The sequence below is a fragment of the Coregonus lavaretus genome (genome assembly GCF_964263955.1).
Source record: "Coregonus lavaretus genome assembly, chromosome: 37".
Lineage (NCBI taxonomy): Eukaryota > Metazoa > Chordata > Actinopteri > Salmoniformes > Salmonidae > Coregonus > Coregonus lavaretus.
In genome coordinates this window covers 20,983,860-21,011,303 of record NC_140024.1, presented here as the reverse complement: position 1 = coordinate 21,011,303, position 27,444 = coordinate 20,983,860, and the positions used below count along the sequence as shown (strand labels likewise).

Here is a 27,444-nt window from a genome sequence, read left to right as displayed (position 1 = left end):
TTCATGGTTTCAATGGAGCAATTTGAGCTGCATTCCTGAATGTAACTTGAAAAGTGCATGGGTCCTAGAACGGGTTTGTAGGCTACTCGGAAGACTACTTCCTCCAATTATTTTCTCCCTGACCAAGCAGATGCAAATATAAATCAAAAACGTTTTTTTCAATTTTTTCTCTCTCTCTCACTCCAGAATGATATCAAAACACACTTGTTATATTCTGTGCCACTGAGCCTGAAATAACTCAGGCTAACTTATGATTGAAGTATAGAGTTGTTGCCAAGCAACAGGATTGCTTAGCCCATCACTGTGTCTTGGGTCCCTGGGTTTTTCTCTTTGTGCTCTTAGGCACTCCGTAAATTATAACCAGGAGCAGTTTGGTACAGAGACAAATAGTACTTTAGGTTGGTGGAAACAAACATCACATATTCTTGCATACAGTATTATGGGAAAAGCATGTGCGCAGCAAAGTTATCTGTAATGTACTTGCTGGTCTTATGATGAGACATACACTGAGAGTATAAAGCATTAGGAACACCTGCTCTTTCCATGCTTGACATAGACTGACCAGGTGAATCCAGGTGAAAGCTATGATCCCTTATTGATGTCACCTTCCACTTCAATCAGTGTAGATGAAGGGGAGGAGACAGGTTAAAGATGGATTTTTAAGCCTTGAGACAAATGAGACATGGACTGTGTATGTGTGCCATTCAGAGGGTGAATTGGCAAGATAAAATATTTAAGTGCCTTTGAACAGGGTATGGTAGTAGGTCCCAGGCGCACCGGTTTGAGTGTGTTAAGAACTGCAACGCTGCTGGGTTTTTCACGCTCAACAGTTTCCCGTGTGTATCAAGAATGGTCCACCACCCAAAGGACATCCAGCCAACTTGACACAACTGTGGGAAGCATTGGAGTCAACATGGGCCAGCATCCCTGTGGAACGCTTTCGACACCTTGTAGAGTCCATGCCCGACGAATTGAGGCTGTTCTGAGGGCAAAAGGGGGTGCAACTCAATATTAGGAAGGTGTTCTTAATGTTTTGTACACTCAGTGTATTCTTGCGTACAACATCATGGTAATGTACTTGCTGGTCTTATGAGGAGACATATTCGTGCATACAGTATCATGGAAAAGCATTGCACAGCAAAGTAATCTGTAATGTACAAGCAGAAAGTATAATGAGACATTGTTTTCACAGAGTATTTTGTTTAATGGAGTTTTAGCTGCACATCATAGAGCTTAATGATGATTAAACTGTCTCACATTGAGGGCCTGCACATCACATGATGTTTTCCAGATATATTTCTGCCTGCTGTTTGTTTTTCTCTGTGTATGTATGCTACTTAACAGTCTGTGTCTGGGGATGGAAAATAGAGGAGATAGGCTGACCTCTGCCCCTGTGTTCCAGAGAATAAACACAACAGTGATTTGCTCTGAGGCTGTTTTGGTTTACGCTGGACCAAATCTGGGGTCCTCTAATGCCATCTAGTGATGGTTTGGACATAAAGGAACACTTACATTCCCCCATAAGTAAAACTCATTGGATTTATTGAGAGTGTGAATGACACATTCTATAATTGAAAGTTGTTTCAATTATTCATACATGATTGCATCATTATCCTCTAGGGTTGTCTGCAACTGCAAACTTCTGTTCAGAATGCAGGCTAGAATCAACTAACGACACAGACAATAGCTTGGTGTAAAGATGTTTATTAAAAGCCACACTCCCCATCAATGGAGTGGGATAGTCTGGGATATAGTTTACACACCCCTCCACAGGCTTACTCTACAGTAGCGTTCCCCTTTACAGTGGTAAACTCATCAACATACAACGGTACGTAAAATACAGTCCGATGGCACAACAAACATACAGGACACAGACAGATGATTACAGACATAGAAAGTGCTTCTGCTCCTCTGTGTGGAGGTGACAGATGCTTCAGCGAGTCTATCTTCACTACAGCCCAGACACCCCCATCAGCAGGGGGACAGGACAGGATGGATGATGGTGGTGGGCAGGTTAGGCGTGGTTCTTCTTGATAAAGTTAATGAGCCCGTTGGTGGAGGAGTCGTGAGAGTGGACCTCGTTGGAGCCATGCAGCTCAGGCTCGATCTTCTTACACAGAGCCTTACCGAGCTCAACTCTGTTATGGAGGGAGGGAGGGAGGGAGGGAGGGAGGGAGGGAGGGAGGGAGAATAGTGGACAGAATAGAATAGAATGTCACCAGAAAACTCACCAGAGTGGACAGAATAGAATGTCAATTAAACATTGTTTGGTACAATTTCATAGGACATAGGCTCTGTCTGTAATCTGTCTTAGATTACACATTATCGAGGAGCTTGGTTTCAAATAGTCACACTTACCCCCACTGGTCAAAACTGTTGATCTCCCACATAACACCCTGGACAAAGATCTTGTGTTCATACATGGCTGTAAAACAAACAACAACACCAGACATTGTTACTGGGAGCATAACAAGTAAATACATTATTATGATAAATATTTCAGATATCATTGGTTGTTGGTTCACAGGCCCATATTCAGCTCTTACCAATAAGTGCTCCCAGTGTGAATGGGTTCAGCTTCTTGAAGACAATAGAGTTAGTTGGCTTGTTTCCTTGGAATACCTGACATCAGAACAAGAGGAAATATTTTATAATCACACAACCTGTTGTAAGACAGTTATTACATACTAGTAATTATACAGTGTTGCACCCCATTTGAAGCTTCTTCCATCCTGATGCAAAACTTATTTTGTCCACTAGGAGGACGCACGTCCCTATAGGAGTGACAGTGTCTGCCCTAGCAATGGACACACAATCTCCCTAGTATAACACCAGAGTTTAAGCCCATAGAAAGTCTTAGGCCGGACCGGGGCTGCAGTGGACTTGCGCCATGAGTGATCTGCTCCCACTCACTTTGTGTGGCAGAATGGTTTCCAGGGCCTCTCCTGTCAGGCCGCCGGCCTCCAGTTCCTTCTTAGCCTCCTCTGTGGTCTTTCCTTTCATCAGAGCCTCAGTCTGGGCCAGGAAGTTGGCCATCAGGATCTACAGACACAGAGGATACAACAGGTAAGGCATTATCCCATTACCCCTGTGCATTATCCCTGGTATCACACAGCATGAAACAATGCATAGGCTCTTTTGTCAGATAGACAGTAAAAGTAGGCATCACTTGAATAACTGAATGATTAGCTCTGTCACTGAATGTGAAGTTATTTACTCCCAGATCATTCCCACATACACCACGTCATTTCAGTGTGGATAATTGGGTAATATTTGGTTGACATGTTGATCAATTAGATTATAACCTATACTCACCCACTAAAAAAAACAGCCAGAAGTTTGTGGAATTTCCAAAGTGTTATCACTATGCTTTCAACCATCTATATAAAAGCACAACCAAATTCCAAAGGAAAAACAATGTCTGATTTTTGGTTTCGTTGTCACCCAAATGTCTATCATTGCTTGAACCATTTAAAAGCAGAGCAAAGTTCAAATGGGAATACAATGACAGATATATTGTTTATTTATACAACAGATTAATGTGTTAGCACTGGGTTTCATCTAATAGCAGAACCAAATGGCCTGGATTGAAGTTGAGACTATATTAAAAGTACATGGTGCAAGTGATCAATGTCGTTTGAGATTCTATACAGATTATTACAGCAACATGCATGCTTTATATGATTACATACTGTACAGTAAGAAGAAATGTATAGTTACAGTAACCTCATAATGTGGCCATAGATGTGTTACTCATTTTAAGGTTGAATGTTACATTAGTTTGTAAGAAAGCCTTAACTTTAGGCTATTTACTATAATACAAAAGTAATATTGAATTGTGCTTGGTTGACAATGCAACCAAATATCAATATTTAAAGGAGATGTACAGTGGGGAAAAAAAGTATTTAGTCAGCCACCAATTGTGCAAGTTCTCCCACTTAAAAAGATGAGAGAGGCCTGTAATTTTCATCATAGGTACACGTCAACTATGACAGACAAATTGAGAAAAAAAAATCCAGAAAATCACATTGTAGGATTTTTTATGAATTTATTTGCAAATTATGGTGGAAAATAAGTATTTGGTCACCTACAAACAAGCAAGATTTCTGGCTCTCACAGACCTGTAACTTCTTCTTTAAGAGGCTCCTCTGTCCTCCACTTGTTACCTGTATTAATGGCACCTGTTTGAACTTGTTATCAGTATAAAAGACACCTGTTCACAACCTCAAACAGTCACACTCCAAACTCCACTATGGCCAAGACCAAAGAGCTGTCAAAGGACACCAGAAACAAAATTGTAGACCTGCACCAGGCTGGGAAGACTGAATCTGCAATAGGTCAGCAGCTTGGTTTGAAGAAATCAACTGTGGGAGCAATTATTAGGAAATGGAAGACATACAAGACCACTGATAATCTCCCTCGATCTGGGGCTCCACGCAAGATCTCACCCTGTGGGGTCAAAATGATCACAAGAACGGTGAGCAAAAATCCCAGAACCACACGGGGGGACCTAGTGAATGACCTGCAGAGAGCTGGGACCAAAGTAACAAAGCCTACCATCAGTAACACACTACGCCGCCAGGGACTCAAATCCTGCAGTGCCAGACGTGTCCCCCTGCTTAAGCCAGTACATGTCCAGGCCCGTCTGAAGTTTGCTAGAGTGCATTTGGATGATCCAGAAGAGGATTGGGAGAATGTCATATGAAACCAAAATATAACTTTTTGGTAAAAACTCAACTCGTCGTGTTTGGAGGACAAAGAATGCTGAGTTGCATCCAAAGAACACCATACCTACTGTGAAGCATGGGGGTGGAAACATCATGCTTTGGGGCTGTTTTTCTGCAAAGGGACGAGGACGACTGATCCGTGTAAAGGAAAGAATGAATGGGGCCATGTATCGTGAGATTTTGAGTGAAAACCTCCTTCCGTCAGCAAGGGCATTGAAGATGAAACGTGGCTGGGTCTTTCAGCATGACAATGATCCCAAACACACCACCCGGGCAACGAAGGAGTGGCTTCGTACGAAGCATTTCAAGGTCCTGGAGTGGCCTAGCCAGTCTCCAGATCTCAACCCCATAGAAAATCTTTGGAGGGAGTTGAAAGTCTGTGTTGCCCAGCGACAGCCCCAAAACATCACTGCTCTAGAGGAGATCTGCATGGAGGAATGGGCCAAAATACCAGCAACAGTGTGTGACAACCTTGTGAAGACTTACAGAAAACGTTTGACCTGTGTCATTGCCAACAAAGGGTATATAACAAAGTATTGAGAAACTTTTGTTATTGACCAAATACTTATTTTCCACCATAATTTGCAAATAAATTCATAAAAAAATCCTACAATGTGATTTTCTGGATTTTTTTTCCTCATTTTGTCTGTCCTAGTTGACTTGTACCTATGATGAAAATTACAGGCCTCTCTCATCTTTTTAAGTGGGAGAACTTGCACAATTGGTGGCTGACTAAATACTTTTTTCCCCCACTGTATCTACTGCTTGGATAGTTCCATCTGAGCCATTGGCTTAATCCCATTCTTTAACTTTTGGCTGAGCTGGAGATGTGAATCCAACATATAATTTGTTAACTTGTTGAAAAGTTAATAATAGGCTACTGTATTTATTGTATGTCAAAAGTGATATAGAATTGTGTTTGGTTGTCAAGGAGATTTATCTTCAGCTTGGATAGTTCCATCTGTGCCACTGACTTAGTCTGGCTTTAATTCTAGTTTATCTACAAATTAATAATTGATATGCTGGATTACATCTCCATCTCAACCAAAAATCTAAATTAATTAATAGAACTAAATAAAAGAAATTCAAACTTTAAATGCACTTTAAATAAAGTTTGATTTGATTTAGTCCTATTCTTTAACTTAGATTTTTGGTTGAGATGGAGACGTGAATCCAACATATCAATTATTCATTTGTATACAAGCCAGACTAAGTCAATTGCACAGATGGAACTACAGTGGGGAAAAAAAATATTTAGTCAGCCACCAATTGTGCAAGTTCTCCCACTTAAAAGATGAGAGAGGCCTGTAATTTCCATCATAGGTACACGTAAACTATGACAGACAAAATGAGAAAAGAAATTCCAGAAAATCACATTGTAGGATTTTTATGAATTTATTTGCAAATTATGGTGGAAAATAAGTATTTGGTCAATAACAAAAGTTTCTCAATACTTTGTTATATACCCTTTGTTGGCAATGACACAGGTCAAACGTTTTCTGTAAGTCTTCACAAGGTTTTCACACACTGTTGCTGGTATTTTGGCCCATTCCTCCATGCAGATCTCCTCTAGAGCAGTGATGTTTTGGTGCTGTCGCTGGGCAACACGGACTTTCAACTCCCTCCAAAGATTTTCTATGGGGTTGAGATCTGGAGACTGGCTAGGCCACTCCAGGACCTTGAAATGCTTCTTACGAAGCCACTCCTTCGTTGCCCGGGCGGTGTGTTTGGGATCATTATCATGCTGAAAGACCCAGCCACGTTTCATCTTCAATGCCCTTGCTGATGGAAGGAGGTTTTCACTCAAAATCTCACGATACATGGCCCCATTCATTCTTTCCTTTACACGGATCAGTCGTCCTGGTCCCTTTGCAGAAAAACAGCCCCAAAGCATGATGTTTCCACCCCCATGCTTCACAGTAGGTATGGTGTTCTTTGGATGCAACTCAGCATTCTTTGTCCTCCAAACACGACGAGTTGAGTTTTTACCAAAAAGTTCTATTTTGGTTTCATCTGACCATATGACATTCTCCCAATCCTCTTCTGGATCATCCAAATGCACTCTAGCAAACTTCAGACGGGCCTGGACATGTACTGGCTTAAGCAGGGGGACACGTCTGGCACTGCAGGATTTGAGTCCCTGGCGGCGTAGTGTGTTACTGATGGTAGGCTTTGTTACTTTGGTCCCAGCTCTCTGCAGGTCATTCACAAGGTCCCCCCGTGTGGTTCTGGGATTTTTGCTCACCGTTCTTGTGATCATTTTGACCCCACGGGGTGAGATCTTGCGTGGAGCCCCAGATCGAGGGAGATTATCAGTGGTCTTGTATGTCTTCCATTTCCTAATATTTGCTCCCACAGTTGATTTCTTCAAACCAAGCTGCTTACCTATTGCAGATTCAGTCTTCCCAGCCTGGTGCAGGTCTACAATTTTGTTTCTGGTGTCCTTTGACAGCTCTTTGGTCTTGGCCATAGTGGAGTTTGGAGTGTGACTGTTTGAGGTTGTGGACAGGTGTCTTTTATACTGATAACAAGTTCAAACAGGTGCCATTAATACAGGTAACAAGTGGAGGACAGAGGAGCCTCTTAAAGAAGAAGTTACAGGTCTGTGAGAGCCAGAAATCTTGCTTGTTTGTAGGTGACCAAATACTTATTTTCCACCATAATTTGCAAATAAATTCATTAAAAATCCTACAATGTGATTTTCTGGATTTTTTATTCTCGATTTGTCTGTCATAGTTGACGTGTACCTATGATGAAAATTACAGGCCTCTCTCATCTTTTTAAGTGGGAGAACTTGCACAATTGGTGGCTGACTAAATACTTTTTTCCCCCACTGTATCCAAGCAGAAGATACATCTCCTTCAAATGTTGGAAGCGTTGACAACCAAAGACAATTCAATATCACTAATCATCATTACATTTTAAATCAACCAGAGCTTGAAACCCAAGGTCTATTGTATTGTCTATTGTTAGTTGAATTCTGGGTTGAATTGAAACAACAGCTGTTGATGACTTTGCAAATGCTATATAGGCCTAAATAGCATCATTGATGATATGAGTGATAAAGTACGGTCACATTTAATTTGCTCTGTTAAACCTACCCTTTGGAATGACTTCGATAGCAAGAGTGAATCTAATTAGTTTTTAAGTGGAGAGCTCTCAACAATCATTCTCACAATATCACATTGGTAATCGTCAGTAACAAATGTAATAGCTAAGCAGTGCTGGGCTTAGTTAAAACCCTGGATGGGAGACCAAAGGGTAGCTGTAGATAGATACATTCTCCAGTAGGAGGTGCTGCCCAGCCTATTGTTTTTTTCTTCTGATAGTGGATATAACGTTAAAGATCTGACGTTATTTTAAAGGTACAACCTATTTTAGACAAGGTTTGTCTATGTTGAAATGTGGTTACCATGATGACATAATCCTGTGTTTGAAATTTCACTCTCAAAACAATAGTTGATGACTTTTTTCCAAATCCAATGTACTTTACATGTAGATTACACGTCACAATACGTTGACAAATTACATTGAAACAATGTTGATTCAACCAGTTTGTGCCCAGGGGGTTGGTAGTGCTGGAAGATGTGTCCTGTAGGGGTAGCTTACCTTATGGTGCTTACTTTCCCTGATGGGGTGTTGTGTCTGGGCAGGGATGAGGAAGTCAGCGGGGACCATGCGAGTTCCTGTGGAGGACAGAGCAGTCACATATAACATATTACTCTTCCATTACATACAGTTGAAGTCGGAAGTTTACATACACCTTAGCCAAATACATTTAAACTCAGTTTTTCACAATTCCTGACATTTAACCCTAGTAAAAATTCCCTGTTTTAGGTCAGTTAGGATCACCACTTTATTTTAAGGATGTGAAATGTCAGAATAATAGTAGCAAGAATGATTTATTTCAGCTTTTATTTCTTTCATCACATTCCCAGTGGGTTAGAAGTTTACATACACTCAATTAGTATTTGGTAGCATTGCCTTTAAATTGTTTAACTTGGGTCAAACGTTTCGGGTAGCCTTCCACAAGCTTCCCACAATAAGTTGGGTGAATTTTGGCCCATTCCTCCTGACAAAGCTGGTGTAACTGAGTCAGGTTTGAAGGCCTCCTTGCTCGCACACGCTTTTTCAGTTCTGCCCACAAATTTTCTATAGGATTGAGTTCAGGGCTTTGTGATGGCCACTCCAATACCTTGACTTTGTTGTCCTTAAGCCATTTTGCCACAACTTTGGAAGTATGCTTGGGGTCATTGTCCATTTGGAAGACCCATTTGGGACCAAGCTTTAACTTCCTGACTGATGTCTTGAGATGTTGCTTCAATATATCCACATCATTTTCCTTCAACATGATGCCATCTATTTTGTGAAGTGCACCAGTCCCTCCTGCAGCAAAGCACCCCCACAGCATGATGCTGCCACCCCCGTGCTTCACGGTTGGGATGGTGTTCTTCGGCTTGCAAGCTACCCCCTTTTTCCTCCAAACATAACGATGGTCATTATGGCCAAACAGTTCTATTTTTGTTTCATCAGACCAGAGGACATTTCTCCAAAAGTATGATCTTTGTCCCCATGTGCAGTTGCAAACCGTAGTCTGGCTTTTTTATGGCGGTTTTAGAGCAGTAGCTTCTTCCTTGCTGAGCGGCCTTTCAGTTTATGCCGATATAGTGATCGAGATGTAGTTGTCCCTGATTGCACTGACTTTGCTCACAGCTGCTTGTTTGAAGAAGTGTACTTACTGTGATCAAGATATGGTTGTCCCACTGGTTATCCTAAGTTGAATGCACCAATTTGTAAGTCGCTCTGGATAAGAGCATCTGCTAAATGACTTAAATGTCAAATATAGGACTCGTTTTACTGTGGATATAGATACTTTTGTACCTGTTTCCTCCAGCATCTTCACAAGGTCCTTTGCTGTTGTTCTGGGATTGATTTGCACTTTTCGCACCAAAGTACGTTCATCTCTAGGAGACAGAACGCGTCTCCTTCCTGAGCGGTATGACGGCTGCGTGGTCCCATGGTGTTTATACTTGCGTATTATTGTTTGAACGTGTTACCTTCAGGCATTTGGAAATTGCTCCCAAGGATGAACCAGACTTGTGGTCTACCATTTTTTTTCTGAGGTCTTGGCTGATTTCTTTTGATTTTCCCATGATGTCAAGCAAAGAGGCACTGAGTTTGAAGGTAGGCCTTGAAATACATCCACAGGTACACCTCTAATTGACTCAAATGATGTCAATTAGCCTATCAGAAGCTTCTAAAGCCATGACATCATTTTCTGGAATTTTCCAAGCTGTTTAAAGGCACAGTCAACTTAGTGTATGTAAACTTCTGACCCACTGGAATTGTGATACAGTGAATTATAAGTGAAATAATCTGTCTGTAAACAATTGTTGGAAAAATTACTTGTGTCATGCACAAAGTAGATGTCCTAACCGACTTGCCAAAACTATAGTTTGTTAACAAGAAATTTGTGGAGTGGTTGAAAAACGAGTTTTAATGACTCCAACCTAAGTGTATGTAAACTTCCGACTTCAACTGTACATACTCATCCATTTCAGCTGAACATTAATCAATATGTTGAAGAGTTTATGGCCCTATAAACTCATTACTCCAAACTTAGTTAGTCCAAGACAAGAAAGGGGTTAATGTTTTTCCTTAGACTTAATGTAACTGTCCATTGTTTCCAGAATTATATGAAATATGACCTATAATTAGTGACAATATGAGTTCAATAGTTTTCCTTAAAAAAAATGGTAATTGCGTAAGTTAAAAAGCTTTTCTGTGTCGCAATGGTGTGGGCGTACCCCAACTACAGAATGGTGTGGGCGAATACCGGTCAAAAATATGAATGCGAGTAGACCGCTGATTGGCCAGCTCAGCCAATGAGCCAACATGACATCATGCTCTATGAGGAAATAGCAAGCATTTTTTAAACGGGCTGTTTGAGGTGGGGGTGTTTTTCTTCTAAAATGTATGTTTTGGCCACAAATACAAGTTTAGGACCAGTCAACAAAATTATCTGGGTATGAGTTAAGAGAATATTAACTTTCAAATGTCAGATTTTAACTGGACAGTTACTTTAAGGAGGCAGTACCTTGGTGAATGAGCTGGTAGAAGGCGTGCTGTCCGTTGGTGCCAGGCTCTCCCCATACAATGGGGCCGGTATGGTAGTTGACACGTTTGCCATGAATAGTGATGTACTTTCCATTGGACTCCATGTCACCCTATAGACATTAATTTAACATCTTCAGTGTTCGGTTTCAGTTAAATTTAAACTCATACTAAAACAACATTATCATCAGGCTTTCTAACCTTGACTTAGTATGCACAGTAAAACACATTTCCATTTGATCAATACAAGCCTGACAATATACGACCACAGCCTACCTTCAGGGCAAGGAGTGGGTGTATAGGTTTTTATAGTATTTATAGTAATTTGCCAAAGTAGATTGAACACATTCCTCAGTGTGTTTTGCTTTGGCTGTTTACTTATGTTACACTCAGTTATGTCTTAACCGTGGTAGTGACTCTTAACCCTGGTAAAGGCTCTTAACCCGGGTAGTCACTGACAGACCTGCTGGAAGTAGGCAGCGAAGCGGTGCATGTACTGGTCATAAGGCAGCATGGCGTGGGTCTCGGCCTGGAAGAAGTTGATGTACCAGACACCCAGCATAGCCAGGAGCATGGGAGCGTTCTTCTCCACAGGGGCTGTTTTGAAATGGTTGTCCTACAGGAACAAGAGGCGGTCAACTCACACGTATTCATCTGACCAATAGAAAAGTTTCCAAGTCTTTGGACAGTGAGAAGAAGTGGCTGTACTTACCATCCAGTGAGCCCCTTCAAGAAGCTTCTCAAAGTTGTCATAGCCTGGGGAGAAAGAAAAGACCAGAGGCTTTAAGTTATACTTCAAATATCTCCTTTTAACAACTGATTACAAAGGTTATTCTACTCAGCTGGAGTACAGGAAGCTGATCAAAGCATTAGAATATCTAAACTGGGAGAATAAACCTATAACATAATGTACATACCGATGTGCAGAGCAATGGACAATCCAATGCAAGACCACAAGGAATAACGTCCACCAACCCACTAAAAAACAACAACAATCTGGTTAAAAACTTGCGCGATTTCAACAAACATTTCATGAGCTTAATCATAATTACTCAAATCACTTTACTATTTCAGTGCTGTGCATTCTGGTCTATGTATTTTATAATAATTGGTGTCTGGGGATGTCCTGAGAAGATTCAGAAACCTCAGAGCACTCTGAAGCTTACGTAATTGAATGTGACACAGAGACAGGGAACTGTGCCCAAACTCACGGTCCTACAGCTTGCCCCAGAAAGAGGCCCCCTGCCTCTAAAAACTCCATACCATTGTCTTCAATGTCCTTACCATTAACCCTTATCTATCTGTGGTGACACATTTCAGCCCACTGCAGAGAATGAATCCCCCATATTACACAGCACCTCATTTGGGTAATAATATAATAAACACAGTGTGTAATAAGTCATAAATAGCCAGGTAGGCCTATATATGAAAAGGCAGTCCAACTTCTAAATATTCTCACTTCTCATAATTATTTTCAATGTGAATGCCACCTTTTATCAGCAGTGGTGCTTGGGTAAAATCACCGGGGAAGCCAACCCAGAAAAAAAGCCATATTACAACCTATGTGTTGTGATAATTGCGTTGTTTGCTCTATAATCTGTTAATGCTACCGAAGTTCTATCAACACATTACTCGCTCTGGTAAAACACTCGAACGCTGCTACTCCTCCTTCCGGGATGCCTACAAGGACCTCCCCCGCCCTCCCTTCGGCAAATCAGATCATGACTCCATTTTGCTCCTCCCTTCCTATAGGAAGAAACTCAAACAGGAAGTACCCATTCTAAGGTATATTCAACGCTGGTCTGACCAATCGGAATCCATGCTTCAAGATTGTTTTGATCACGCGGACTGGGATATGTTCCGGGTAGCCTCTGAGAATAACATTGACGTATACACGTGTAACGTCCCTCTCCTCGCCCCTACCTGGGCTTGAACCAGGGATCCTCTGCACACATCGACAACAGTCACCCTCGAAGCACCGTTACCCGTCGCTCCACAAAAGCCGCGGCCCTTGCAGAGCAAGGGAAACAACTACTTCAAGGTCTCAGAGCGAGTGACGTCACCGATTGAAACGCTATTAGTGCGCACCGCTAACTAGCTAGCCATTTCACACCGGTTACACTCACCCCCAGTGGCGGCTCCTGAAAAAATTCTCAGGGGGGGCAATTTTTCTGATGATTTAGGTGACCTACACACATTTTAAAAAAGATATGTCCAGCAACAACATGAAGACAGGGGCAGCATATAAGTCAATACTGATATACACATTACTTGCTTCAAAAAGGCCTCATGGTTGAATTGGAAATATGTGCACCTGAGCATAATTCACAACAAGCAAGCAGGAGCTTTTGATAGAGGCTACTGAAAACATTGATGCAAGTTATTGGTAATAGGAAATGTTTATACACTTCCATATTCTGCCCTCTTGTATAGATTTGTGAAAATGAACAGTGATAGACATTTTGCCTGAAAACAGAATTTGAAAATAATTTCTAGAAAAGGTAAACACAGCTATCTGTATGGCTTTGTAAAAATGAACAACCATATTCTGGCCAATTGTATAGATTTGTAAATATGAACAACCATATTCTGGCCAATTGTATAGATTTGTAAAAAAAAAGTTTTACTTTTTTTTAAATGAAAAATAACTATTTTAAACAACATCAACTGTGAACTGATTTGGGCGTGTGTGTGTTAAAGAGACAGACAGGGAGGGACAAAGAGAGAGAGAGGCTACATTACTTGTACTGAAACTGTTCTCTTCTCTCTTTCAATGCAGCAAAGCGGTCAATGACTTTCTCATTGAAATCAGGCATAAAATTCAGCTGATGCACATAGCAATGCACGTAATGGGCATTCTTGAAATGCTCACGTACCTTTTGCTGCACACCAGCCTTCTCTCCCCTCATCACACTGGCTCCATCGTAAGCTTGCGCAATGAGTTTGACTCTCAGTTTCAGTCTCTCCAAAAGCACACTGGCGATTGAGACTGAGGTTGATTCCGAGATGGGAAGGAACTCAAAAAAGCGCTCCTGCACTCTGTGGTTGCTATCTATGTACCTCAGCACCAGCTGTGTATGTGTAGAAACGTCCGTGGTCTCGTCAGCTTGGATAGCTACGAAGTTCGCTGACTTCACCTCCTCCACAATATGTTCCCTCATGACCGCTAGCATACACTCCAGTAGCTCGTTTTGAATGGTCTTTGATGTGAACTTCTTTCAAAGAGACAATCGAGTTGCACTGAACGCTATAGCCATCTTGATAGTAGTACGTGAATTGATTGACGCTGCTACCCGCTCTTTTCTTAGTTACGTTCATGGTTATGTTACGTATGACGAAAGCGCGTAAGTGCAAGCCCTCAGAAACCCATAGAGATTGTATTGAAAGCTCTGATATTTGAAAAAAAAAGATTTTACATGAGAGGCTATGAGAGACTTCTGGGCGATTTTCAACCTGACTGAAATCGCCCCAAAACGGGCGGGGCCATTTGAAGCACGACTTTAGCCTGATTGGACATTTAGTGGCAGATCAGACATCTAGATTAGAACACTGATAACTACTGTTGCCGTGATATAATTGATTAGAAAAAAAATCCCTTGCTTTTCCCGTTTGGCAGTGCGTCGCCCATATCGCCCTAATGAACACACCGCCCCTGCTCACCCCCCTTTTGACCTCCTCTTTTTCCGCAGCAACCAGTGATCCGGGTCAACAGCATCAATGTAACAGTGTTGCTTCCGTCCCTCTCCTCGCCCCTACCTGGGCTTGAACCAGGGACCCTCTGCACACATCGACAACAGTCACCCTCGAAGCACCGTTACCCGTCGCTCCACAAAAGCCGCGGCCCTTGCAGAGCAAGGGAAACAACTACTTCAAGGTCTCAGAGCGAGTGACGTCACCGATTGAAACGCTATTAGTGTGCACCGCTAACTAGCTAGCCATTTCACACCGGTTACTCTCAGACACGGTGACTGAGTTCATCAGGAAGTGTATAGGGGATGTTGTTTTCCCACTGTGACTATTAAAACCTACCCAAATCAGAAACTGTGGATAGATGGCAGTATTCACACTAACTTTAAAGCGCGAACCACCGCATTTAACCATGGCAAGGTGACTGGGAATATGGTTGAATACAAACAGTGTAGTTATTCCCTCCGTAAGGCAATCAAACAGGCAAAACGTCAGTACAGAGACAAAGTGGAGTCGCAATTCAATGGCTCAGACACGCGACATATGTGACAGGGTCTACAGATTACAAAGGGAAAGCCAGCCACGTCGTGGACACCGACGCCTTCTTCGCCCGCTTTGAGGATAACACAGTGCTACCGACATGGCCCACTCCTGTGGACTGTGGGCTCTCCTTCTCTGTGGCCGACGTGAGTAAGACATTTAAGCGTGTTAACCCTCAGCCCAGACGGCATCCCAAGCCGCGTCCTTAGAGCATGTGCAGACCAGCTGGCAGGAGTGTTTACGGACATATTCAATCTCTCACTATCCCAGTCTGCTGTCCCCACTTGCTTCAAAATGTCCACCATTGTTCCTGTACCCAAGAAAGCAAAGGTAACTGAACTAAATGACTATCGCCCCCGTAGCACTCACTTCTGTCATCATGAAGTGCTTTGAGAGGCTAGTTATGGATCATATCACCTCTACCTTACCTGACACCCTAGACCCACTTCAATTTGCGCACCGCCCCAATAGATCCACAGACGATGCAATCGCCATCGCACTGCACACTACCCTATCCCATCTAGACAAGAGGAATACCTTTGTAAGAATGCTGTTCATTGACTATAGCTCAGCCTTCTACACCATAGTACCCTCCAAGCTCATCATTAAGCTTGGGGCCCTGGGTCTGAACTCCGCCCTGTGCAACTGGATCCTGGACTTCCTGATGGGCCGCCCCCAGGTGGTGAAGGTAGGAAACAACACCTCCACTTCGCTGATCCTCAACACAGGGGCCCCACAAGGGTGCGTGCTCAGCCCCCTCCTGTACTCCCTGTTCACCCATGACTGCGTGGCCACGCACGCCTCCAACTCAAATCATCAAGTTTGCAGACGACACAACAGTAGTAGGCCTGATTACCAACAATGATAAGACAGCCTACAGGGAGGAGGTGAGGGCCCTGGCGGAGTGGTGCCAGGCAAATAACCTCTCCCTCAATGTCAACAAATGAAGGAGCTGATCGTGGACTTTAGGAAACAGCAGAAGGAGCACGCCCCTATCCACATCGACGGGACCGCAGTGGAGAAGGTAAAAAGCTTCAAGTTACTCTGCGTACACATTACTGACAATCTGAAATGGTCCACCCACACAGACAGTGTGGTGAAGAAGGCGCAACAGCGCCTCTTCAACCTCAGGAGGCTGAAGAAATTCGGCTTGGCCCCTAAGACCCTCACAAACTTTTACAGATGCACAATTGAGAGCATCCTGTCGGGCTGTATCACCGCCTGGTACGGCAACTGCACCGCCCGCAACCACAGGGCTCTCCAGAGGGTGGTGCAGTCTGCCCAACGGGGGCACACTGCCTGCCCTCCAGGACACCTACAGCACCCGATGTCACAGGAAGGCCAAAAAGATCATCAACCACCCGAGCCATGGCCTGTTCACCCCACTATCATACAGAAGGCGAGGTCAGTACAGGTGCATCAAAGCTGGGACCGAGAGACTGAAACACAGCTTCTATATCAAGGCCATCAGACTTGTGGGAATCGAACCCACAACCCTGGCATTGCAAACGCCATGCTCTATCAACTGAGCTACATCCCTGCCGGCCATTCCCTCCCCTACCCTGGACGACGCTGGGCCAATTGTGCGCCGCCCATGAGTCTCCCGGTCGCGGCCGGCTGCAACAGAGCCTGGATTCGAACCAGGATCTCTAGTGGCACAGTTAGCACTGCGATGCAGTGCCTTAGACCACTGCGCCACTCAGGAGTATATAGATATACATAGAATCACTGGCCACTTGAATAATGGAACACTAGTCACTTTAATAATGTTTACATACTGCTTTACTCATCTCATATGTATATACTGTATTCTATTCTACTGTATTTTAGTCAATGCCACTCCGACATTGCTCGTCCTAATATTTACATATTTCTTAATTCCATTCTTTTACTTTTAGATTTGTGTGTATTGTTGTGAATTGTTAGATACTACTGCACTGTTGGCGCAGCATTTCGCTACACCCGCAATAACATCTGCTACAGTGCCTTGCAAAAATATTCATCCCCCTTGGCGTTTTTCCTATTTTGTTGCATTACAACCTTTAATTTAAATGGATTTTTATTTGGATTTCATGTGATGGACATACACAAAATAGTCCAAATTGGTGAAGTGAAATGAAAAAAATTACTTGTTTCAAAAGATTCAACAAAATAAATAACAGAAAAGTGGTGCGTGCATATGTATTCACCCCCTTTGCTATGAAGCCCCTAAATAAGATCTGGTGCAACCAATTACCTTCAGAAGTCATATAATTAGTTAAATAAAGTCCACCTTTGTGCAATCTAAGTGTCACATGATCTGTCACATGATCTCAGTATATATACACCTGTTCTGAAAGGCCCCAGAGTCTGCAACACCACTAAGCAAGGGACACCACCAAGCAAGCGGCACCATGAAGACCAAGGAGCTCTCCAAACAGGTCAGGGACAAAGTTGTGGAGAAGTACAGATCAAGGTTGGGTTCTAAAAAAATATCCGAAACTTTGAACATCCCACAGAGCACCATTAAATCCATTATTAAAAAATTGAATGAATATGGCACCACAACAAACCTGCCAACAGGGCCGCCCACCAAAACTCACGGCCCAGGCAAGGAGGGCATTAATCAGAGAGGCAACAAAGAGACCAAAGATAACCATGAAGGAGCTGCAAAGCTCCACAGCGGAGATTGGAGTGTCTGTCCATAGGACCACTTTAAGCCGTACACTCCACGGAGCTGGGTTTTACGGAAGAGTGGCCAGAAAAAAAACATTGCTTAAAGAAAAAATTAAGCAAACACGTTTTGTGTTCGCCAAAAAGCATGTGGAAGACTCCCCAAACATATGGAAGAAGGTACTCTGGTCAGATGAGACTAAAATTGAGCTTTTTGGCCATCAAGGAAAACGCTATGTCTGGCGCAAACCAAACACCTCTCATCACCCCGAGAACACCATCCCCACAGTGAAGCATGGTGGTGGCAGCATCATGCTGTGGGATGTTTTTCATCGGCAGGAACTGGGAAACTGGTCAGAATTGAAGGAATGATGGATGGCGCTAAATACATGGAAATTCTTGAGGGAAACCTGTTTCAGTCTTCCAGAGATTTTAGACTGGGACGGAGGTTCACCTTCCAGCAGGACTATGACCCTAAGGATACAGCTAAAGCAACACTCGAGTGGGGAAACATTTAAAGGTCTTGGAATGGCCTTGTCAAAGCCCAGACCTCAATCCAATTGAGAATCTGTGGTATGACTTAAAGATTGCTGTACACCAGTGGAACCCATCCAACTTGAAGGAGCTGGAGCAGTTTTGCCTTGAAGAATGGGAAATAATCCCAGTGGTTAGATGTGCCAAGCTTATAGAGACATACCCCAAGAGACATGCAGCTGTAATTGCTGCAAAAGGTGGCTCTACAAAGTATTGACTTTGGGTGGACTTTATTTAACTAATTATATGACTTCTGAAGGTAATTGGTTGCACCAGATCTTATTTAGGGGCTTCATAGCAAAGGGGGTGAATACATATGCACGCACCACTTTTCTGTTATTTATTTTGTTGAATCTTTTGAAACAAGTAATTTTTTTCATTTCACTTCACCAATTTGGACTATTTTGTGTATGTCCATCACATGAAATCCAAATAAAAATCCATTTTTAGTTATGCACGCTCAAGTTTTCCGTTTTTTTGTCTTATTTCTTGTTTGTTTCACAATAAAAAATATTTTGCATCTTCAAAGTGGTAGGCATGTTGTGTAAATGAAATGATACAAACCCCCAAAAAATCAATTTTAATTCCAGGTTGTAAGGCAACAAAATAGGAAAAATGCCAAGGGGGTTAAATACTTTCGCAAGCCACTGTAAATATGTGTATGTGACCAATAAAATTTGATTTGATTCATATGCCTGGACACCGTGATACAGTATATAGGCCTAAGGCCGAGACAATGAGAAGACACAGTGGCAGAATAGATTCAACCACACATTTGTTTCATTACAAAACCAGAGAGCAACATCTGTCCGGTGAAGTCCACAAAACATATTGCATGTAACAAACAGTTACATGACCTACAGCATGGTCGAGCAAGGTAATGTTTCTGAGATTTTCGGACTACTAAACAACTATTGATTTAGAAAACAGAGAGTTACCACAAGTTGCAAAGATAACAGGAGCTGCCTCCACTATTCCAGCACCATTTCAACATCATCTAATCACCTATGCTTCGTCTAATACGGTGACAACTAAAAAATACCAAAAACTATTTAGTCCAATCAATGTAACCTAAATATGATGTGGCTGTCTATGGTACTGATTTCTGTGTGTATGTGTGTGTGTGTGTGTGTGTGTGTGTGTGTGTGTGTGCGTGCAAGTATAAAAAACATGTTGACTCACCCTACTTGTAGAGAAACACCAATGCCATCCTCCTCTCTTTCATGTTGCCTAAACGGTCTATGACTCTGTCATACAGTACACACCTTTATTTTTTGTTGTCCTAGGCTACCTGGCTAAAATGCTTGCTCACTAGCCTAACTTCCTTTCATGGGCAACGATACGCCAGGCCAGCTAGTTAACATTACCATACTACATCTAGCTACATGTTGATCTTTCATCCTCTCAGGCCAGGGGCACAATGTATGAATTTATGGTCGGGTCAGAATTGGCGTGTCACGGATTCTGTTTAGTTTTGTCTGTATTGTTTACACCTGTTCGTCATTATGTTAATTGTTTCCCTTATAATTACCCCTGTCTCTCATCTGTACTTTGTGTGTGATTGTTTTCCCCTTCACGGTTGTCTATTTTGTGAGCGGGTTATTTCCTCCCTGCGTGGAGTTATTTTCTGTGTCCTTTTGGATCCTTTTCGTATTAAAAGTACGTATCCGAGAGTTCTGTGTCCTGCGCCTGACTTCGTTTACCGCATCTCACAGACAGTCGTGACATGGCATTATAATAATTGGCCAGTACGGAGAATTAAGTAAAACCATAAGTCTAAATCCCTATCTCCATCGATGGCTAATTTAGGAAAGAGAGGATTTTAGCGAGCTAGTTAGCCACCAGAGGACAACATCACAACGAGATGCCACAATTCAAATTTCTTTCTGTCAATAATGATGTTTGGCTTATGATGTGATTGGTCTGAAGCCAAATCCAAACTGGCTTCCTTTGACACTTTATTTGGTGCGCCAGGAGCATTCACAGCTGAGCTCACTCAGTTTAGCTCAAAGTTGATTGGCTATTATTATTATTTTTATCAAGGGAGGCCAAATGCTTGCTGGCTTCCCTTGCATTCAATTCTACGGGCGGCAACAATGTCATACTCTTTCTGACCAGACAGCATCAGATAGATACGCTACACATACTGAGACAGAGGGGCGTTGTTTTGTTTGCTCGGATGCGTTCTCCGGTAAGATACATTCAGCCTCTTGCAAATTATTATTTTTTCTTGGTAAGGTTTTTGGGGAAGCCTGTCTTCCCTTGGCATGCATGAATACACACCACTACCTTTTATACATATTACTTCTGAGTGCAAGCAGCCATCTTTGCTCCGACGTGAAAGGGCACGGCCTGTTAGAGCCGTTACCCTTTAAATACCAACAATGTAACTAAATGTAGCTTTCTGACCTTTCATGCGACCCAGCCTTTACAGTAACCTCTCCAAGGGAGAAGGTCGCTACCAATCATATAATAATCTTTGAGGGCAGAGCTGGAGAGGGCGGCTTCTGATTACCCCACAGCTGCCAGCCTGTGTGCCCAGGCACCTACTTCACAGGTCAGAAGTCTACGCTATTTATAGCTGTTGCCTAAGTCCCCCCCGTCAAAAGCCTGTGACTGCAGGAAGAGCACTGTGCTGCCCCCAATGCACTGCACACACGACATTCTGCATCATCAGATAACATGCACTCACATCCCAGAAGCCAAACATGTTGTCAGGATCAATGCCAAAGTCCTTCACTAAGGGCTGCAGAAGAGAGGAGATAGAAAGAACAGAATTATAATGTTATTTTATTTTATTTTAAAGCAACACATGCAGAGCATATCACTGCATTTATGATGGTGTGTTGCAAAGATAAGAACTTACGCCGGCAGTGGAGAGCGCCACGAAGTGCTTGGCAACAGCAGATTTCTGTAAAGAAGACAATGTTTAATCTAATATACTTTGCATTCCTCTTCAGTAATAAAATTCAATCGCCTTTCCTTGTACAGTGGGGAGAACAAGTATTTGATACACTGCCGATTTTGCAGGTTTTCCTACTTACAAAGCATGTAGAGGTCTGTCATTTTTATCATAGGTACACTTCAATTGTGAGAGACGGAATCTAAAACAAAAATCCAGAAAATCACATTGTATGATTTTTAAGTAATTCATTTCCATTTTATTGCATGACATAAGTATTTGATACATCAGAAAAGCAGAACTTAATATTTGGTACAGAAACCTTTGTTTGCAATTACAGAGATCATACATTTCCTGTAGGTCTTGACCAGGTTTGCACACACTGCAGCAGGGATTTTGGCCCACTCCTCCATACAGACCTTCTCCAGATCCTTCAGGTTTCGGGGCTGTTGCTGGGCAATACGGACTTTCAGCTCCCTCCAAAGATTTTCTATTGGGTTCAGGTCTGGAGACTGGCTAGGCCACTCTAGGACCTTGAGATGCTTCTTACGGAGCCACTCCTTAGTTGCCCTGGCTGTGTGTTTCGGGTCGTTGTCATGCTGGAAGACCCAGCCACGACCCATCTTCAATGCTCTTACTGAGGGAAGGAGGTTGTTGGCCAAGATCTCGCGATACATGGCCCCATCCATCCTCCCCTCAATACGGTGCAGTAGTCCTGTCCCCTTTGCAGAAAAGCATCCCCAAAGAATGATGTTTCCACCTCCATGCTTCACGGTTGGGATGGTGTTCTTGGGGTTGTACTCATCCTTCTTCTTCCTCCAAACACGGCGAGTGGAGTTTAGACCAAAAAGCTATATTTTTGTCTCATCAGACCAAATGACCTTCTCCCATTCCTCCTCTGGATCATCCAGATGGTCATTGCAAACTTCAGACGGGCCTGGACATGCGCTGGCTTGAGCAGGGGGACCAGGATTTTAATCCATGACGGCGTAGTGTGTTACTAATGGTTTTCTTTGAGACTGTGGTCCCAGCTCTCTTCAGGTCATTGACCAGGTCCTGCCGTTTAGTTCTGGGCTGATCCCTCACCTTCCTCATGATCATTGATGCCCCACGAGGTGAGATCTTGTATGGAGCCCCAGACCAAGGGTGATTGACCGTCATCTTGAACTTCTTCCATTTTCTAATAATTGCGCCAACAGTTGTTGCCTTCTCACCAAGCTGCTTGCCTATTGTCCTGTAGCCCATCCCTGCCTTGTGCAGGTCTACAATTACACAGCTTTCTGGTCTTGGCCATTGTGGAGAGGTTGGAGTCTGTTTGATTGAGTGTGTGGACAGGTGTCTTTTATACAGGTAACAAGTTCAAACAGGTGCAGTTAATACAGGTAATGAGTGGAGAACAGGAGGGCTTCTTAAAGAAAAACTAACAGGTCTGTGAGAGCCGGAATTCTTACTGGTTGGTAGGTGATCAAATACTTATGTCATGCAATAAAATGCAAATTAATTACTTAATTAATTAATGTGATTTTCTGGATTTTTGTTTTAGATTCCGTCTCTCACAGTTGACGTGTACCTATGATAAAAAATTACAGACCTCTACATGCTTTGTAAGTAGGAAAACCTGCAAAATCAGCAGTGTATCAAATACTTGTTCTCCCCACTGTATGTTTCTAAAGGTGAAAAGGCTACCCACATCTTTAGCGTGCTCAATGAACCATTCTTTGGCAGACTCTGCGTTGGTGATGGTCTCTTGGGTGGTGAAAGTCTGAAAAGGGACAGACAATTAGATCACTACAGTAACACAAAATACATTGCATTTCTAATGTGTGTTTAGGCTACTGTGTACAGTACTAAATCCCTAGCAGTTCATACTGCTCTCTCCACCCAGTCTCAAGGCTGGGTGACAGTAGGAGAGCCATTCAGACATAACTTTGGCTGTAACTCTACAGAGGCGTAGGTGAGAAGGCACGACATGGCATGCAGCCCTGCAGCACCACCTGATCCCTTTGTTTCAATGGAAACTTCCATTATATCAAACAACTGTTGCTGCTAAAGCCGAGTGGAACTTTATGATTTTTCCATATATTATCAGCTGCACAGTTTCTTTGCTCTTGTCAATGTGTCTTTCTTGCACATTTTCTATGCCAATTTTGCAGACGGATATCTCTCTCTCAAGTGTTCAGAGAAAACAATAAAACCAGTGAATGCACTGGTATGGTAAAGACAACCAAAAGCAGGCACCTTGGAGGCCACGATGAAGAGGGTGGTTTCAGCATTGAGCTCAGCCAGTGTTTTGGCGATGTGTGTGCCGTCAATGTTGGAGACAAAATGCACACGGGGACCTCCCTTGGAGTAGTTCTTCAGAGCCTCAGTCACCATTAGAGGACCCTGGCAAAGAAGAGACAACAAATACACAATGATGGCAGAGGTAGCTTTTACACCTAATAGTGAAACATCATATTGACACTTTAACAAATTATATGGTTGAGAACTGTACTTACTAGGTCAGATCCACCAATGCCGACATTGACAACGTCTGTGATGGACTTTCCAGTCCAGCCCTTCCACTCGCCACTGCGAACTTTCTACACCAGACACAAACGAGTAGACCATTGAAAAAAGTGGCTACACAATTCAGTCAAATTTAATTTGGTATGCCTTGACTACCATAGGGAGATAGCTAGCAATTCTATGTATAAACGGTACTGTAACTATTCAAACTGGAAATACAAACGGTCTCACTACGCGGTTTGGGGGGTTGCTACGAAATTGAGACCCTTGAGTCAGCTCCCACTCACGTGGCAGAAGCCCTTCATCTTCTCCAGGACTTTGTTGACCTCAGGCATCACATCATGTCCATCAACCATGATGGGATGGTTGGAGCGGTTCCTCAGAGCCACGTGGAGCACGGCACGGCCCTAACCACACAGGAGGAGGAGAAGATACAGTAAGGACACACACTGATATGGGAATTACAGCAAATGTATGTAGTGCCATTGATTTGTTTCAAACCAATTTCTGAGAAGGTGTCAGGTGTGTTACATTTGGCCATTCACTATCACAACGATAATTACATTGACAATAAAACATGCTCTGGCTAAAGCTAAGATATGCACCTCAGTGAAGTTGATCTTGTCCCCATGGAACATCTTGTCCCTGGCGGCCTCAATCCCCCTCGACTTACCCTAGAGAAAAAATATATACATCCATTGGTGGGCAAATGGGCGTTCCATGTCAGAAAGGTTGATAGGGTACTGGACGCACAGCAGAAGAAGACCGTTTTTAAAATCCAAGCATAAGTGTGATGTGTGTGATAAAAGTTTTGTCATTTATTTTTAGCACCAGGCTTATTAATGTTTGAACCTCACTGTATCACTTAGGCTTAAGGACATTGGTGCTTAGTTGCATGGTAAATACAACTCTGTCTTAGCCTGGTCCCAGATCTGTTTGTGCTCTTGCTTACTCCATTGCTCATTGTCAAGACAATGTTTGGCATGACAATTAGTTGGTATGACAGCACAATGACTGGCACTCAGGCTAACTTTGTCTGGCTCTATTAAATGTTTCTTTATATTTCATAACAGTGTAATGACTATAGGTAAATGCCAACTACAGTATGGCTATTTGTAATTGTTGTGTCATTTGAATCATTATGATAAACAGCCATTTACCAGTTCGACCAACATCTTCATGACATCCTCAGTGATGAGATTCTTAGAGTAATCAATTAGAATGTCTCCATGATCAGTCTTCAGTGTTGTGCTGTACAGACACAGAACATTTGACAGGGTGAGAGATCTGTTTCCACAGAGATCCTATTAAATTAGGGACTCTATATGTCATTCTGTCTGTTTCTGGATTGGATTTAGGCAATAGACTCAATAACCTTTTGCCCACAAGTTACAAAATCAAACAGCCCTTTACCATGAAACAAATCTACAGTTGAAGTCGGAAGTTTACATACACTTAGGTTGGAGTCATTAAAACTTGTTTTTCAACCACTCCACAAATGTCTTGTTAACAAACTATAGTTTTGGCAAGTCGGTTATGACATCTACTTTGTGCATGACACAAGTAATTTTTCCAACAATTGTTTACAGACAGATTATTTCACTTATAATTCACTCTATCACAATTCCAGTGGGTCAGAATTGTACATACACTAAGTTGACTGTGCCTTTAAACAGCTTGGAAAATTCCAGAAAATGATGTCATGGCTTTAGAAGCTTCTGATAGGCTAATTGACATCATTTGAGTCAATTGGAGGTGTACCTGTGGATGTATTTCAAGGCCTACCTTTAAACTCAGTGCCTCTTTGCTTGACATCATGGGAAAATCAAAAGAAATCAGCCAAGACCTCAGAAAAAAATGGTAGACCTCCACAAGTCTGGTTCATCCTTGGGAGCAATTTCCAAATGCCTGAAGGTACCACATTCAAACAATAGTACGCAAGTATAAACACCATGGGACCACGCAGCCGTCATACCGCTCAGGAAGGAGACGCATAGAGATGAACGTACTTTGGTGCGAAAAGTGCAAATCAATCCCAGAACAACAGCAAAGGACCTTGTGAAAATGCTGGAGGAAACAGGTACAAAAGTATCTATATCCACAGTAAAACGAGTCCTATATCGACATAACCTGAAAGGCCGCTCAGCAAGGAAGAAGCCACTGCTCCAAAACCGCCATAAAAAAGCCAGACTATGGTTTGCAACTGCACATGGGGACAAAGATCGTACTTTTTGGAGAAATGTCCTCTGGTCTGATGAAACAAAAATATAACTGTTTGGCCATAATGACCATCGTTATGTTTGGAGGAAAAAGGGGGGCTTGCAAGCCGAAGAACACCATCCCAACCGTGAAGCACGGGGGTGGCAGCATCATGCTGTGGGGGTGCTTTGCTGCAGGAGGGACTGGTGCACTTCACAAAATAGATGGCATCATGAGGAAGGAAAATTATGTGGATATATTGAAGCAACATCTCAAGACATCAGTCAGGAAGTTAAAGCTTGGTCGCAAATGGGTCTTCCAAATGGACAATGACCCCAAGCATACTTCCAAAGTTGTGGCAAAATGGCTTAAGGACAACAAAGTCAAGGTATTGGAGTGGCCATCACAAAGCCCTGACCTCAATCCTATAGAAAATGTGTGGGCAGAACTGAAAAAGCGTGTGCGAGCAAGGAGGCCTACAAACCTGACTCAGTTACACCAGCTTTGTCAGGAGGAATGGGCCAAAATTCACCCAACTTATTGTGGGAAGCTTGTGGAAGGCTACCCGAAACGTTTGACCCAAGTTAAACAATTGAAAGGCAATGCTACCAAATACTAATTTAGTGTATGTAAAATTCTGACCCACTGGGAATGTGATGAAAGAAATAAAAGCTGAAATAAATCATTCTCTCTACTATTATTCTGACATTTCACATTCTTAAAATAAATTGGTGATCCTAACTGACCAAAGACAGGGAATGTTTACTAGGATTAAATGTCAGGAATTGTGAAAAACTGAGTTTAAATGTATTAGGCTAAGGTGTATGTAAACTTCCAACAAGCATTTTGTAGTGAATTTGAGTGTTAGCCCAATCGAAACTTGAACCCACTTCTTTCTAATCCTAAGGAAAGCAGGGTATCCCAATTCTACTGTTTGCTTGTGTGTGTGGAAGTGCTTGTAATGCACTTATGAAGGTTAGGGTTATTACAATACAGACAGCAATACAGACAGGCAACAAACCTGCACCCCCCTAGCAGTACATGAAGAGAGTTCAGCCACAAGTCTACATACAGTGACAGTGCTGTGCATGTTTTATGGTGTGGAAGCCCATAGGCTACTCTGATAAAAGGCACTACTGAATTATGTCAGTGATGCAATAGCAAAGATCTCCAATTGTACAGTCGTTTTTTATTGCCAATAGCGTCTGTTCATGATGACACATTATGTGGTTTTAGCCTATGTCTAGAGGTAATAGCCTGAAGTGAAGACAACATGTTCTGATGGACAGCATTTTAATTGAACTCCCATTTTACACTGATGATGTAATACTTTTTTTGAGAATAAGGATACTGTGTGTATCTTCAACAAATAAACACTGACATTTTCAAAATAAATGTCAACCATAAAGATACCTGAATTTGTGGAATCTCTCCTTGTCTTCCTCAAACATCTTCCTCATGTTGAGGTGCAGAGCATGTTCATGGTACCATTTCTCCAGTTTCTGGAAGGTTGGGTCGTGTGTGAGTCCCATGGTGTCGAGAGGTGCTGGACGCGGTCCTTTCAGCTCAACTACCCTGGCT

General features: G+C 42.6%; 1 protein-coding gene across 1 annotated transcript; it reads right to left on the bottom strand.

Annotated features, from left to right (window-relative positions):
* Window positions 1–1,690: 1,690 nt before the first annotated feature.
* On the bottom strand, window positions 1,691–27,444 carry LOC311111560 (glucose-6-phosphate isomerase-like). Its single transcript, XM_084154312.1, has 18 exons — window positions 27,277–27,444; window positions 24,825–24,915; window positions 24,270–24,338; window positions 23,952–24,071; window positions 23,655–23,738; window positions 23,395–23,541; window positions 22,847–22,918; window positions 21,121–21,165; window positions 20,947–21,000; window positions 11,759–11,819; window positions 11,554–11,597; window positions 11,305–11,457; window positions 10,825–10,954; window positions 8,337–8,413; window positions 2,914–3,042; window positions 2,547–2,622; window positions 2,359–2,425; window positions 1,691–2,138 (listed from the first exon to the last, which is right to left on the bottom strand). The coding sequence occupies exons 1-18, from the start codon at window positions 27,393–27,395 to the stop codon at window positions 2,015–2,017; spliced, it is 1,662 nt and encodes a 553-aa protein (XP_084010438.1). The 5' UTR covers window positions 27,396–27,444; the 3' UTR covers window positions 1,691–2,014.